Source organism: Engraulis encrasicolus, chromosome 16, assembly GCF_034702125.1.
Source record: "Engraulis encrasicolus isolate BLACKSEA-1 chromosome 16, IST_EnEncr_1.0, whole genome shotgun sequence".
NCBI lineage: Eukaryota > Metazoa > Chordata > Actinopteri > Clupeiformes > Engraulidae > Engraulis > Engraulis encrasicolus.
In genome coordinates, this window is record NC_085872.1 from 28724606 (window position 1) to 28740878 (window position 16273).

The following is a 16273-nucleotide window of genomic DNA, read 5'->3' on the forward strand; positions in this document are numbered from 1 at the left end:
TCTTCTTTTCCTTTCCTTGTCAGTTGCAGTCCCTGGATTATGGTTATGGGGGGACTTAGCAGCGGAAAGGGGAGAGAGGGAGAGAGAGAGGGAGGAAGGAAATGGTTTTGTCTTGTTTTAGCAGTTTCTGAATGGGTCACACCAGTGAGGTCATTTCAGCAGATGCCACCAAAAGACGAGAATATTTTCTTAATGTCCCGCTGTGAGGCTCCCAAATGGCTTTGCACTACTATGCTAAAAGTAGATATGAAGTGGGACTTGTGCAGTGCTCATTTTCAACATCTGTTACACGCTCCATTTGTGTTTCTAAGAGGCTAGCCTGATCTTTGCCAAGATACATAATACAGGAAGGAAAACAGAACATACAATCAGAAAGATATTGGAATAATATTAAATGAATAGAATACTATACAGTGTATCTGGAAATTGTGCATGTCAGAGAAAAACACACAAATACACAACACATAAATACGGCCATTTTGTTACTAATTTTTGCAATGATGAAATGATGACCCAGATACTCCAAATAGAGTAGAACCACTCTCAACCAGACGTCATGACAGGCACATCCTGCCGGTGGATTCCTCGTTTAGAAACTACTTCCTGTGGTTGCCAGGTCTCCATATAGGCAGGCACCGGAGAGGACATCCTCCACCACTTCTGCCATTCTCAAGAACTTCCCCCTTTCACAGCCATGGTGAGACGTCGGGTCTGGGCCCCAGGGGTGCAGAAATACCACAGCTTTGTCTGATCTGACTGTTTGCTTCCCCTAAATCCATCTCCCTGAATAGAACCATGCTGGTGTCCATTCAGTCACTGTATACGTTTGACATTCTCTTGACATATACCAACAACGGCACAGTGCCTAACAATGTGTTCAAATAACCCGGTTCTCACAGACACAGGGCTGTATTAATGCACAGGCTAGATATGGCTGCAGCCTAGGGGCCCCCACCTGCCAAGGGGCCCCCAATTGGCAAAAAGATGCAATATTGAAAATTCCTCTGTCATGTTGAGTTCACCTGGTAGACATGTTATCCTCAATTCCTGGCTCGTAATTGTGTCACTGTTCATGTAAAATTGTGTACAAAATTTGCCCTCCATGTTGGCCCCACAGCTAACTTTAGCCTAGACACTCATGGTGGAGGCCGGCAGGTGCTTCTGGCAGATCGACAGTTACAGTCAGGGATGCCGACATGGGGGGGGCAAAGGGGTCAGTTGTCCCCCAGGTCCAGGGAGAGAGGGGGCCCAAAATTGGGTCCTCATTACATTGTATCAATTGGTTCAGGCAGGGGGCATTTCAAATTACTTTGTTCTGGGCCAGGCAAAAGCTGTCAGTGGCCCTGGTTACAGTCATATGCCTCTAGCGTCAAAGCTAATGAGCCCCTGCTATGAGAAATACTTAACAATAACTTTGTATTATGATCACATCGGCTTGCACTTGGCAGAAGAGGGTAAATCCTCTGTACTTGTGGGGATTTCTGATTCTCTGTATTATGTGCATTCATGCGTGTGTGTGTGTGTGTGTGTGTGTGTGTGTGTGTGTGTGTGTGTGTGTGTGTGTGTGTGTGTGTGTGTGTGTGTGTGTGTGTGTGTGTGTGTGTGTGTGTGTGTGTGTGTGTGTGTGTGTGTGGTATTTGCTTAGTGACCTAAGGGGGTGGATGTGGGCTCTTTTTAATGCCATCGTGTATTTTATGGGTCTCTTGATCTTGCATGTGTGAGCATGTGCTGGATGAGCATGAAAATTAACACACACACACCCTAGCTCCCTCTCTTACACACACACGCACACGCACACACACACACACACACACACACACACACACACACACACACACACACACACACACACACACACACACACACACACACACACACACACACACACACACACACACACACGCCATGAGCAAATGAGAGACACAGCATTCGAGCGAGAGAGAGACAGAGACTTTTCGAGAGAGAGACAGAGAGTTTTAAGTGACATGTTACAGATAAGAACGTTAGACTATAGGCTTAGCAACAACCCTTACTGGTCTACATTCTTTCCTGGATGTGGAAGACAAAACATCACTCTCCTCACAGACAAAACACAGTGATGCTTTTATGTTTCATTATGTCTGCTTTCATGTTTCATTATGTCTTGTAGAAGCTTTTAAATTATACTGAGATGTTCCATTAATGTTCCGTCTTCTTTCTTTTCTTTCTGTGTCTTCCAGGAGGCGTTTGTGGAGTTGTACGGTCAACAAAAGGACAGTGTGTTCCGGAGCTCGTGGCCCTCCATAGTAACCATCTTTGGCCTGGCTGCCCTCGGTGCTATGGGCCTGACTCTTGGGGCATACCTGGTTCAGAAATGAAGGATATTGTTTTTTTAATTATTCTTCCTTCTCTCTCTCTCCCTGTCCCCGTCTCTCTCACTCTGCCCCTCTCCCTCTATTTTCTGCTGTTTCTCACTGTCACTCTCTCTTTGAGTTTCTCTCTTTCACAAGACACACTTTGTTCCGAAGGAGACAGACGTTTCCCTCTCCTCCTCCAACCTGTCTCTGTTCAAAGCATCCCACCGCGCTCTCAACAAAAATCTCCCTCTTCTCCCCTCCCCCAGTTTCCCTGATTTTCAAAACAAAGACAGAAAGAAACAGTGCGAGACCAAAAACACACCAAGAGAGGAAGCCCCTGCCCACACATCAAGAAGGAATACGAAACGGATACCAAAGACTGTTTTCGGTCCCAATTACTGGCTGATGCGGAGGTTCGGAGAGGAGGTCACGCCAACTGGGAAGCAGCCTGGCAGTGATGGACCACTACGCTGTTGCTCTTAACCCCTTAGAGCTCTGTGTAGCTGCCTGGCCTTTGTCCATGTGTACTACAGTGCAATGTGCAGTAGCTGCAGGGAGACAGGGGAGCTGGGGCCGGTGGTGGTGGTGGTGGTGGTGGGGAAGGGGGGGAGGGGGGTCTTACATGTGGTCATGATCTCAGAGAGTCCCACCGCAGTTGGAACTGGAACCATGAGAATGGACGCAGCAAGGGGGGTGAACTCAAGGACACCCCCATGGTTTTACGGATGATGAAGTAGTCTGGCACAACACTACTGTACCCCCACCCCACACCACCCCATCTCATCCCATGCCTTCCCTTCCCTTCCCATGCCCTGTCTGGAGATAGGGGCCAGGCTGAGTGATGGCATGTGGGCTGCTTGCCCCCCCTCCACCTGAACCCTGTCTGAAATAGCCCCCACCTCTCCACACCTGGTGCTCTGCAGGATGCCCTGATAGAGACTCTCTCACAGCCCAGTATATGGGAGTTAATCGGGCAGTCTCCTCCTTTCAAGGTTAACCAGGGATGGCCATTCATCCTCGCGCTGCCTGCCAAAAAACGCGGCAAGGCAGGCCAACACAGTGTGTGTTTGAAGTTCATCTAGTGCCATGGTGTGTGTGCGGAAGGAAGGATGAGGGGAGTATGTTAGGCAGTAAGCAGCACCGGCAACATGTTTTTTTTTCTATTTCAGCACAGTCAAGTTGTCTGCAGCATAGGCGTTTACAGCCAATCGGCACCTTGCTTATTCTTGAGAAAAGTGTCTGCTTGCATTGGAGAGAGGGAGAGAGAAAAGAGAGAGAGAGAGAGGAGGAGAGAGAGAGAGAGAGGAGGAGGAGAGAGAGAAAGAGGGAGAGGGAGAGAGAGAGAGAGAGAAAGAGGGAGAGGGAAAGAGAGAGAGAGAGAGAGAGAGAGAGGGGGGGGGATGAAGAGAGAGAGAGGAGAGGAGGATAGAGAGGGAGAGAGAGAGACAGAGAGAGAGAGAGGGGAGGGGAGGATGGAGAGAGAGAGAGAGGAGAGGAGGATAGAGAGAGAGAGGAGAGGAGGATAGAGAGAGAGAGAGAGAGAGTTAGAGAGGGGGAGAGGAGGATAGAGAGGGAGGGGAGGATGGAGAGAGAGAGAGGAGAGGAGGAGAGAGAGAGAGAGAGAGAAAGAGGGAGAGGTAGAGGGAGAGAGAAAGAGAGAGAGAGAGGAGGGGAGGATGGAGAGAGAGAGAGGAGAGGAGGAGAGAGAGAGAGAGAGAGAGAGAGAGAGAGAGAGAGAGAGAGAGAGAGTTAGCCTTCATCACCTGTCCAGCAAGGCTGAAAAAGCACTCAAGTTTGGATGCTTGGCAATATCCTGCTGCTTTAGAGAGCCTTAGCTGTGAGCAGTTAGACTAAGAGTTCATTGATAGAGGAATGGGGAGGAGGCGTGTGTTTGCACTGGAACGATTAACGAGATGGTGGAGAGAGACAGAGGAGCCATGAACGTCTGACAGATGGGGAAAAAGAGTCAGAAGGGGAAAATTGGCGGGCAAGCAAATGAGAGAACTGTGCAATGGAAGTTGAGCTTAATTGACTGAGCTGAAAAATACTTTGATGGCCTTTGTTGGACTCCAGCGTCAAAGTCATGACTCGGGCTGATTTTGATTTGGATGTAATTGCATTAGGAAAACGGAGCAATGGAGAGATTAACAGAGAGAAAAACAGAGAGTATGTAGGTGTATGAGAGGAGTGTTGTGTGGGTGGGTGGGTATGTTGGGTGTTCCACTGTCTAGGTCCTTGCACTTTTTCTGATGATTTAAACCATGGTGTCTCAGATTATGAGAGGTTATTGTTGTACACACTGCACAGTGCTGGACATATTGGCAGTGACATACGAATGCCTGGCACTGAAACATTTCCCCCTAAACCATTTCCTGCTAGACTCGCAGCAAGAGCACGAGTCTCATCATCCCTGTTACCCACGCATACAGTAGACAGCTCATGGTGCTGTTAACTCCCAAGAGACTGAACAAACTGTTAACCAAACTAAGTCATTATCCTCCCCAGTCATCTGTGCCGTGACAGGTGTGTCCTCAAAGCCCCTCCCTCTATGTCCAACACAAACACCCCCATGACACACATCAGGCAGACATAGAGTGCGTTCCAATATGTGACCTCGCGTCCTCCACTTGTGCTTGTGGCCTCGTACCAGGAAGTAATACGTCGTGATGACGTCACATCACTGACAATAGCATTATATTTCAATATCTTGCAAAAGCTCAATTGTAAAGTCATTTTCTCATTCGCAAACTGGATGGTGAATGAAGAATAGTCCCCCAAAAATTGTTGTGGCTAGGCTGACAGCGGGGAAACTTAATTGTTTTCTACACGGAGGCGGGGCATCAGCAAAACGTACGGCCACAAGCACAAGTGGAGGACACAAGGTCGCACATTAGAATGCACCCCAACTCTGCTGTTGTGTCCCTCCAGCTGTTGGATTCACTGGTTTTGATGATACTATGTATTCTGTGACAGTTCACTTTATTCACACTTATCTTTATCCTTAAAAGTCTCTGTTAAGTTTACTGCTTATACGTTGCATTTGTTACTTTTAGTCCAACTAAACAGAAAGGAAATTGTTACAGTGTCTCTGCCTATGCCAGAGTAAATTTCACGCCTGTTCCATTTTTAATAATTTATTACTGGGTACACAAACATACGTAGCTAGGCTATTTAAAATCCAGAAATTGATCACTAATTGATTATTTGTAGTTTTTGTAATCATATGGAAGATATTCCCTCATGTTGATTATGTTTTCCTTTGTATTTTATTTATATGTCAGAGAATGTTTGTATCCTGAGAACCAGTTCCAAGTGTGGGCCTGTGTATGCCCATACAATGCTGCTTAAGAGGTAGGCTGAATCAGAAAAAGAATCAATGCTAGTATATATATACTTGCTCACATTAGGCTTGCCATTCCTGAGAATAGCACACATGTATATTTTTTAAAGCAATTAAAGAAGCTACGTATTGCGTAATGACAGATACAACATGAATACATGCCAAATCATTTTCTTTTATGGTGGAACAAGGATTGAAGGGTGTCAACACAAGACACCATCTGAATGGAAGCAAGCAGCCAATGTGCTTTTACCCATTAAGGCTGGGCTTGCATACTGTATGTTTCAGAGATGGGAGTTAATGCTGATTGCATGTGTGATCACCGTACATTTGTTGATGATGTTTATACCTGTAACTGTAACCCTCTGTGTGTAAATGAAGCAGATGTAGCCTTATATCACTAATGCGCAACATGGGATTGATTCAGTTATATTTGAAGAGCCCTTTACCAAAACGCTATATCCACCATTTGGAATTGACTGTTAAGAAGTCCTATAATCTATGTGTGAATTCTTGCCATTCAAATGTTTTCAGAACATACTTTTTAAACCTCTATAAAATGCATTTTGCAATGCAATTCAATGGAAAGCCCGATACAACAATGTCAATTTTCCAACATTCTATAAAATGGATATATCTCAATTTGGAAAAGAGCTCTTCATTTATTCGCACCACATTAACAGAAGGCATAATATTATGTGGTAGTGGATAGGATCTCATTTCAATAGAGTCAGCTAGCAAACTCACATGGAATGGAATCAACCCAAACTCTCTCAACAACCCAACTGTATAACAAGAAGTCACGCACCTCTCATACAGTAGTCATTGACCCTATAGGTGTAGAGATATGCAACACTGTCCAGCTACAGTATTTCATAACAAATCTGACGGTGCTGTTCAGTACATGGGCACAGTGTAGCACACATATGTTCTTTCTGCATTTCACAATTCTGGCCTTTTCCTTTACAAAGCTGCTATAACCCCCACAATCAGTGCAGCATAATAATGTAACTCACTTTGGTTGCATAGTTACTGTAAATAACCTTTACGCATGGGACAATTTCTGAAATAAGCTATGGAATCCTGTATTCCACTACCACTCTTTGAAAAATAAAATAAAATCTGATCAAAATGGATTGTTATATGTGTGTACTTCCTGATTAAACAATAATAATAAAAAAAATTGAACAGCTGAAGTGAAAAATTGCACACCAAGGCTGAACCATGGAATGAGCATTGATTATTCCCTGAGTAACTAATTGTCTAAAAGAGATAAATAAGCGTTGCAATCAGCGTTGTTTGCCCGTTAGGCCGGGAGGTATGTTGTTTGGGCTGGTCTTGGTTCACTTGGTTTAATTTACCATGTTAAAATCTACGGCCTCTCAAACAGACACCACAGAATAAGGATGAGGGTGGAGAAACAGATATACAGTACAAGCACAAAGTGTGTGTGTGTGTGTGTGTGTGTGTGTGTGTGTGTGTGTGTGTGTGTGTGTGTGTGTGTGTGTGTGTGTGTGTGAGAGAGAGAGAGAGAATAAGGGAGGACATAGCCAGAGCCATTGCCAGTCAGCCAGCCAGCCAAAGCTGAGCCACTAGGCCTGTCTCTTAACTTCAAAGCCGCCCCAGAGCATGACATTGTCAGCCATCCTCTCCTCTCCTCTCCTCCTCTCCACCCCGCTCCTCCTTTCTCCTCTCCTCCTCTCCCCTGTGCTGCTAAACGTGCCGAATGTAAAAGTAATTCCCCCAGGCAGGGTTTCACTTCACACACTCGACTCGACCATGTCTCTTGCAGACCCTCCCAGGCCCTCCCTTGCTCCCCAGCCCCGCTCGTTATTCACAGCACACTGCGCTTCAAACGGGTGCGGCTATACGGCCCCGCAGAATTTGTGAAAAGCGCGACGTGCTAAAACTAATGCGGTGCGTGTAAGGAAGAGATCCCCGAGGAGAAGAATAGAAGGGGAGAGGTTTTTTTATTGGGTCGAGACATTTTCTTAATCTCTCTCTCTCTCTCTCTCTCTCTCTCTCTCTCTCTCTCTCTCTCTCTCTCTCTCTCTCTCTCTCTCTCTCTCTCTCTCTCTCTCTCTCTCTCTTGCTCTCCATCTCTTGCACTGTGCATATCAAATACACTTGTGTGCTCCGAAGAAGGAGAATTTTAAATCAGCCGCAGGCTTTCATGAGATTGTCCGGTGTGTGCTCATGTGCTCCATGGTGTGTACTCCAGTAGTGGGGAGCAGTCAGAAACAGTGCAGGGCAGGGGCTGAACTGGGGGAGAAATCGGGCCCGGGCACTTTTGGCATAAAGGGCCCCCTCAAAATTAGCAGTGTAGAACTGACTCACTGGTCGGCCCTGCACCCTTGTGGGCCCCTATTTTCAGAAATGTTTAAAAAGATATATTATAATAATAATTGGGGGCCTACGAGGGTGCAGGGCCTACCGGGAAATGCCCGGTATGCCAGATTGCCAGCCCAGCCCTGGTGCAGGTTGCTGTGTAGTGGCAGGCTGTCTGCACCTCAGCCTCCTCCTGCTACAGCTCTCCATGGATGGATGGGGTGATGCTGTCTAGTCACGACTGCAGAAGAACTCATCTTTTTTTTGTTCTATGTGAGTATCCTACCAGACTTGCATGTGAAGCACATTCTTCTGTATATTATTGTCTGCAGTCATGGTCTTTTGCAGGACGTACATGGTCAAATAATCTGGCTTTCATACATTGGGCCGGTATAGACAATAGTGTGGAAAGGACTGAAGGCCTATGAAATCCAGCTAGGCCTGTGTGTTTACAGCAAGACCTGATAGACATCGGTGTTTTGGAAAGGTGTTATGTTGACAGATAGCTAGATACAGTTCTACTAAAGCCATCCCTACCTGTAAATCTCCTCTAAGCAAAACTAAATAAAGCAGTAAAGGATTTCTGGCTGTCCCTCATTAGTTTCGTGGATTTAACATAATAAATGTATGATACAGGACAAATAATGACAATCTTGTCTGTGTTTCCATGGACAAAGGTATACAGACTTTGTGTGCCTGTCTTCTGGTAGCTTTTGAGCTTTCTTATTCTCTAGTTGACCACAGTAACCCTATGGTCCCAGTGTCCATGCTTCATTGTCTGATAAGGCCAACATAAAAATCTCGTAGGCAATAACTAAGAGGAGCTGCCCCGTCTCAAAATACCGTAATACAATAATGAAATACTTTTAGAATGAAAGACACTGTTGAACTATTTGATATAAAATCAATACTTTGTCCTGTATTGCATGAGATAGGCCTCTTGCAAGCGAGCGATCCTCAAACAAAGAATCAGTGCGTTGTCTACATAGCTGAACTATACATATGACACTCAATAGGCTAATGAATGTATTAATACATCATATATGCACTGCTTTATGGTTATGAAAAGTGTGAATGTATGAATGTGTTAACTGTAAAATCTAAATGTTATACATCCTTACTCTGCTGTGCAGGTTCTATGCCATATGCTTGCAATTTAGCAAACCTATGGAGGACAAGTGGTCAGATATCACCAAGTCTTTCAAATCCAAGTGACACAAATGCAATAATTGCAGTAGACTCGGGCAAATTCTTATTAGCATTATTTTTTTAAATTGTTTACAATACATACATCCTACCTATAATAATGATCTGAAAGCAGTCATACACCAAAGGAGCTTTGCTGCCACCAAGTGGGCACTTTTAAAACATAGCCATTTCATGCTGCAGAACAGGGCTGTCAAATCCATCTCAGTCCAGGGGCCACATACAGCCAATTTTATCTCAAGTGGGCAAGACACTAAGGTAATTGCACAATGTTGCAAATGTCGGCTACATATTGGAATCACACAGTCAATCATCTGGTGGTGGATATCAGCAGGCATATTAGGAGCATCGTCTGTAAATGGCGAACAAAAATGGCAGATTTGTTCTCCGGGACAGAGAACCTGAAATCTCAGACACGTGCAGCAACTCTATAATGAACTAGAGATTTATTTTACTTTTGACATTTTTTTATGGCAGACCTTATGTTTGACATCCCTGCTGCAGAGGAAGCTGTTCTTTTTGTGTTCTTATAGTAACACTATTGAGTTGACAACATTAAAATATGCTTCCAGGGGACTTATCGTTAGGTTATCAAGCAGATTCTCCATATTTTTCTTAAAAAAAAAAAAAAGAAAGAAAGAAAGAAAGACATTTTTGGGGCTTTTTATGCTTTTATTGTGACAGGACCGTTACAGAGGGACAGGAAATGAGTGGGGAGAGAGAGAGACGGGGAAGGTTCGGCAAATGACCCGGGCTGGAATCGAACCTGGGTTGCCTGCGTAGTAGCTTACCGTTAAGCCACGGCAGGGCCTGATTCTCTTTCTTTTTCATGCATGAGGGAACGTGGTGCACTACACCTGTATTTCCCAACCTTTTTTGTCTTGTGTACCTCCAAGCCTTTTCGTTGTGCCATGAGTACCCCCTAAGTCAAGTTCTGTACCGCTTTCTCTATCCCAATGTAACTAAGCTACATGTATTTGATAAAATTACATGTTTCCAAGTACCCCCTGCAATGTGTTCGCGTACCCCTAGTGGTACACGTACCCCTAGTGGTACACGTACCCCTAGTGGTACACGTACCCCTGGTTGGGAAACACTGCACTACACTAATGCACCCACACCATTCAGTACACCTGTGGGGACCCGGGTTCGATTCCAGCACGTATCATATGCCAATCCTACCCCATCTCTCTACAACTTACTAGTGTCACTCTTCACTATCTTATCATAATAAATTATGGGGTAACTATAGGGTCATTAAAATAAATAAATAAATTAAAAAAACAAAGAAAGAAGTCCCTAAAAATGTCCCTAAAGCTGCTATGCACCTGGGACATATAGGCCTAGTATCTTTGCAACGGTCTAGATACAGAAAGAAAGGGAGGATGCCAACCTTAATCTCTGTACAGTAGGTGTATTGCTCTTCTGCTGTTTTATCAATGACTGAAGTTGAAGTGCCCTTCAGCAAGCCACGCACTGAACCCTAATCTAGTTGCTCCACATTGCACCTGACCTGACTTTTGAGTCATTTATTATTAAAATTAAATATAAACACTCTTTTCTCCCCCGTTCTATAGCATTGCTTAACAAAATGAGAGAACAGTATACATTTTTTTGTAAAATAATTTTAGTAACTTAATTAGTAACTAATTACATGTTTTGGTAACTTTAGTAACTTCTTTTTAGTAACTTAACTTAGTAACTTAATTAGTATCGTTTTCAATTTTATTGGACTGTGCTGCCCTAATCAGCTTATGGACCTAGATGACTAGACTCTATAGGCCATATTGTGTCTTGTGTGACTTTAATGTGGGTTTACATGTGGATGGTGGAGAAGTGTCATGCAAGACAAATTTCTGTGCAAACAGGCAGTAAAAGTTTATCTTATCTTATCTAAATTATCGTATTATTGTTACACAGAAGAGAGCAGGCGCAACATTAATTTCACTGCCAATTGCGCCAGCGCAAGAAGACCGAAAAAAGAAATCTTGAATCTGAATGTGATGTAAGATAACAGCATAAAAAAACTGTAAATATTTCTTGAAGCAACTACAGTACTATGAAACTACTACATATTCGACGTACCATACGTCTGTACGGCATACTGTATAAATGATAGGTGAAAATGTCAGTTGTGTGACATGTAGCCGCTCTGTGTGTCTGTGTGTGTGTGTGTGTGTGTGTGTGTGTGTGTGTGTGTGTGTGTGTGTGTGTGATATGTGAAAATGACAGTCGTGTGACATGTAGCCGCTCTGTGTGTGTGTGTGTGTGTGTGTGTGTGTGTGTGTGTGTGTGTGTGTGTGTGTGTGTGTGTGTGTGTGTGTGTGTGTGTGTGTGTGTGTGTGTGTGAAGGTAGAGCTGTGAATATTTATGTCAATCTCAGATGACTACTATAATACCATTAATAATAGGCTAATAATAGTTAGGTAAATATAGATTAATAAATATATAAATAATAGAAACAGGGAAACTTATTTATCTGGAAACTTCAATTGCAGTTTACTAAAATCAGATGAAATTGGTTGATTTGGCATATTCAAGTCCAGTCAAGTTGAATTGGTTGATTTGGGTTATGGAAGTCAAGGTGAATTGCACTGGTGAATTGTTGAAATCCAGTCAAGTTGAATGAATAATTTTGCGTTGTTGGTGTCTGGTGATTCACTCGGAGACAAGGATGTCTATCTGCTCGGAGATGAATGTGATGAATCGTCTCCATATGCTTGGCCCTGACTGAGCTCTACGCTGAGCCCTCTCCTCCTCTCTTTTCCTCTTCTCCTCCTCTCTTTTCCTCTTCTCTTCCTCTTTTTGTCTCTGCTCTTCCTCCTTCTTACTCTTCTTCTGTGCCTCTTTCCACCTCTTCTCCATCGCCTCCAACTCCTTCAACCGCTCTTTTTTCATCCTCTTTTCCTCCTCTCTTCTCCTCTTCTCCTCTCTTTCCAACTCTTTGGCTTTGATCTCTTCCAGTTGTTTGACCATCTTCCTCTCCAGAGCTCTCGTATCACTCAGGTGAAAGGCCCTTATGAAGTTCTCCTGTAGGGTCATTTCATCAAGAAGCTCTCTTTCTTTTGCCTCAAATTTCTCCCTGAGGAATCGAAGCCTTGGATCCTCCTCCTCTGGCTCCTCACAAGCCTCCTGAATGACACAGACACAGAATATGTATTTATTAGGCTACCTGTTAATAATAATAATATATTTTATTTGTGGCACCTTTCAAGGTACCCAAGGACACTTTACAGTACAGAATTTAAAAACAGACTGTTGAAAAAACTACAGAAACAAGTAGCCCAGTCAAACAGTAGAAAGAAACAAAAGTCAGCAATACAAGATAAAAGGTGCATTAGTAAATAAAAGTCAATACGCGTAGAAAATATGACACAGAAATAACATCAGAGCAAGAAAAAAGTAAATAAATTTAAAGATGAATGAGGTAAAAAAAAAAAAAAAAAAAAAATGAAAACAGTAAATTACCATTGCGAAGGGAAAGAAATTGGTGTACTCAGGCTATTCATCTACCTTCTTTAAAAGATCTGCCAGGTTTGGGGACGTCACACGCTTCAGCAATGCCTGTTTGACTGCAGCTGATCCGAGGAACCCATTCACAGCTCTGTTGAACCTGTGGTCACAGATCCTCTCTTGCATGTAGAAGTCCCTCATGCTCTGCTCTCTCTCTTTGGCTACAACATGGTCCTCATCATCCAACTTGTCCAGTTCTGCTTGAATGAGTGCGTTCTCGTTTTTCAGGCGCGCGATCATTTCTTCCTCCTCCTTTATCATCACTGCCTCTGCGTTGATCTCCATGGCAGGAATACCCTTCTCACATTTGCACTTTTGTATCTCATCCTCTCTTGCTGCCTCTATTGTGCGGAAAAGTTCTTTCTTGGTTATTTCCCAGGCCTTCCGGTCAGCTTCGAGTCCGTCCTCCACTTTGGAGATGTCTTGAATGAGAGATTGCATGGTGGCCATCAACTTCTGCTCTTTCTCATCAGACTCCTTAGCCAAAGCTTTAGCAACGGCCTCCGCTTCATCCCACTCTGGAATGCTCATCGCCGCTACTACCGAGTAACTCAGGCGATTCATGACGAAAAGCCTGGCACTCGCACTACACAAATCAAACGCTCTGTATCTGTTGATAAGTATCCGCAATGTCAAACGTGTTCTTCTCTGAAATGATTCTGAAGTTAACCTTGCTTGTGGAACTTTATATAATGCGCAGTGACGGCATAATGCTCTTGGAGTACTCGCATCATAAAAGGTAAGCTGACAAACGTATGGAATCAAATTCACAGTGGGCCAAAATCGAACCCTGTCCCTAGCCAAACGCGCTAAAAATGGACTGAAAGTGTGCATGCACGTACTATATCGTCAAACACATCATAATATCGTAAGTGTCATTTTTGGCGAAAATGAGTCCTATATATCAAATTAAAGGTCTTGATGAGCTCTATCTAACTATATCAAAAAGACATATCAGAACTCAACCTATAAAACAAAAAATCAACAACAAAGACCTAACTCAGAAGTGGCCATCGGTGTTAGAGGCAAAAGGGCGTAGCCTATCTCCATTAGGCCTATGCTAAAGTGAAGTGCATGCAAACTAGAGAAATGTAATTGAACTGCGTGTAAGAACAGTGCATGTTAAACTGGTCAAGTGTTTGAAATTAAAAACATGAATGTGAAGCCATAAAGGAGAATTGAGTACGGATGCGAAAACAGGGGTCAGCATTGAATTGTGTTGTCCTACAGGAAGGAAATTGCCAGGGTACATTGCATTTACTGAGAAGTGGAGAGACTGACACATCAGAATGTCTTTGTTGCAAACAGTATTTGAAATAAAAGAAAGAAATCATTACTTATTAATCACATTGTTTTTAACCAAGGATGACCAGATAGACCTACGTCCTTTTCCCTCTCTAAACATTTGAAAGGTTTGGTGCCCAAAAAGCGGATCCTACATTTTTGGCTATATATATATATATATATATATATATATATATATATATATATATATATATATATATATATATATATATATATATTTTTAGCAATTTTCAATATTTGAGAATGTGTTCAATTTGTCAATATGACATCATATTTTCAATTGATGACTGCCTCATTTAAGTATGTTCATGGCGATGATGTGAGATAAATAAATATAGTTGATTAAATAATGGTCAAAATTTTATTTTGGGTCTTCTGTAAAGTTGGTCAAATGTCACTTACGCCCCTCTGGCTCCAAACCCTTGATATGCATTTGACATGATATTTAAAAGTGAAGTGAAATGACATTACGAGCCAAGGGCCAAATTTGGCCCCCAGGCCTAGTTTGGCACCTCTACCATACCGTATCTGCAATAGGCTATATGGGCCTAGACAGTGACTTATAGACAATGAGAAGTTTTAAACTGAATTGTAAAATTCACTAGAAGCAATGACCTAAGCACTGGAGGGATATGATCATGTTAAATTCATGGTTTCTCGGATGATACAGTCACCCAGTTCCAGAACCAGAGAGGCTGCCCCAGACCTTCACATTTCCACCAACATGCCTAACTTTTTGGAAGAGGTTCTCTTCGTCACTTGCAGTAAACCTTTCTCCAAACTTGGCTGTTTTAATTGTGACCAAATAGCTCTACTTTGAACTAATGTGTCCAGAGAATGGACTCCCAGAAGCCCTTTGGTTTGTCCTAGCGCTCTCTGACAACGTTAAAATGGTCAGCTTTGTCTTGTATTGAGAGCATCCTGAGGCGTCCTTCTAGCAACCCTCAGAATGCAGATGTCTATTCAATTGCAATGTGTTTAGACCCATGCACATTTGTTCCAGATGCTGCCATAAAGAGGTCTGCAACTCTGTAGATGTGATGTGTGGGTTGGCCTTTACCAGATTCAATATTTCTCTGGTGGCTGTGAGTGATGGTTTTTATGGACACCCACTTCTAGGTAGAGTTGATGACATATTGTTTTGTTATTGTCCTTTGTCACTGTTATTAGTATTGGGCTGTTGGTGCAAGTTTTTTGTGTGTGTCAGTACTTTGTTGTCTGTGTAAGCTTTTGCTACTTTTGCCTGCAACCAAATCTACCTTTGGGTACAATTAAAGTTACCTTACCTTATCTTACCTTACCTTATATTGAAGGCATTACATTTGTAAATAATCAATCTTACAACTGATGGATGGAGCTGGAATCTTTTGGAGATGGTCATGGCCCCAGACTGATGGGCTGTCACTATACCCTCTTTTTCATGTCCTTGCATATCTTCTTTCCTTTGGGCATCATTGATGTGTATCGGGCCCAAGGTGGTTTGGTTGGTTTCCTCTATCTTTTAAGAGGTAAATCATCTAATAGAAGAGCTTGGAGACTCCAGGGATCTTCTATTGGATGATTTATCTCTTAAACTTGACTTGGTTTACTCCTGAACCAGCTTCTTAGTATAAAGCAAAATACACATGCACATACACACGACATACACATTCCAACATTCACTGCTGTACGGCGCCAATTGTCTGGGTTTCACGTGAGAAAGTGCACACACATGCCCACACACACACACACACACACACACACACACACACACACACACACACACACACACACACACACACACACACACATACACACACACACACACCCACACCACGGGGTTCAATAAAGTTGCTCTACTCTACTCTACACACACACATACATAGTAATAATAGTCCTAACAAAGATTAATCTGGAAGCGATCGTAATATACAGTCGCTTCATAACATCAAGACCTAGCCGACCAGGGTTGCGTTTCCCAAAAACTCTTACGTACTTAAGCCTAAGTGGTAGTGCTTAAGTATGAGGGGCCCATTAGGCAATACATCAGAAATAGGCCTCACATCATTACTAAAAGTTTATACACTATTTTAGCTCACACATGCACTTATTGCCCTTTTTTATTGCATGTACAAGAAAAAAATATTGTATGTAAGCCTATTAAATTATTGTATGCGTAAACTTTTACCGATGTTATGTTGCCTAGGTCAGTGGTTCTTAACCTTTTTTCTTAGCGCACCCCCTTACCTGTGCTGAAGACAAGCCG

At 43.1% G+C, this 16273-nt stretch overlaps 2 protein-coding genes across 3 annotated transcripts in view; one reads left to right on the forward strand and one right to left on the reverse strand.

Moving 5' to 3' along the window:
- Positions 1-2892, forward strand: part of bcl2b (BCL2 apoptosis regulator b) — a 32890-nt gene extending 29998 nt beyond the window's left edge. For both annotated transcript variants that reach the window (XM_063219277.1, XM_063219278.1), the window contains one exon: positions 2220-2892. In XM_063219277.1, coding sequence (XP_063075347.1) covers positions 2220-2357 — 138 coding nt within the window. In that variant the 3' untranslated portion in view covers positions 2358-2892. The remainder of the gene's footprint in view (positions 1-2219) is intronic.
- Positions 2893-11685: 8793 nt separating this feature from the next.
- LOC134466473 (uncharacterized) lies at positions 11686-13446 on the reverse strand. Its single transcript, XM_063220371.1, has 2 exons — positions 12724-13446; positions 11686-12342 (listed from the first exon to the last, which is right to left on the reverse strand). The coding sequence occupies exons 1-2, from the start codon at positions 13285-13287 to the stop codon at positions 11869-11871; spliced, it is 1038 nt and encodes a 345-aa protein (XP_063076441.1). The 5' UTR covers positions 13288-13446; the 3' UTR covers positions 11686-11868.
- Positions 13447-16273: the final 2827 nt, after the last annotated feature.

Bases quoted from the DNA above. Each gene is read 5' to 3' on its own strand.
- LOC134466473 (XM_063220371.1), bottom strand. From the start codon at position 13,287: ATGAATCGCCTGAGTTACTCGGTAGTAGCGGCGATGAGCATTCCAGAG. The intron at 12,343-12,723 runs GTAGATGAATAG...TGTGTCATTCAG, and splicing joins TGGCAGATCTTTTAAAGAAG to GAGGCTTGTGAGGAGCCAGA.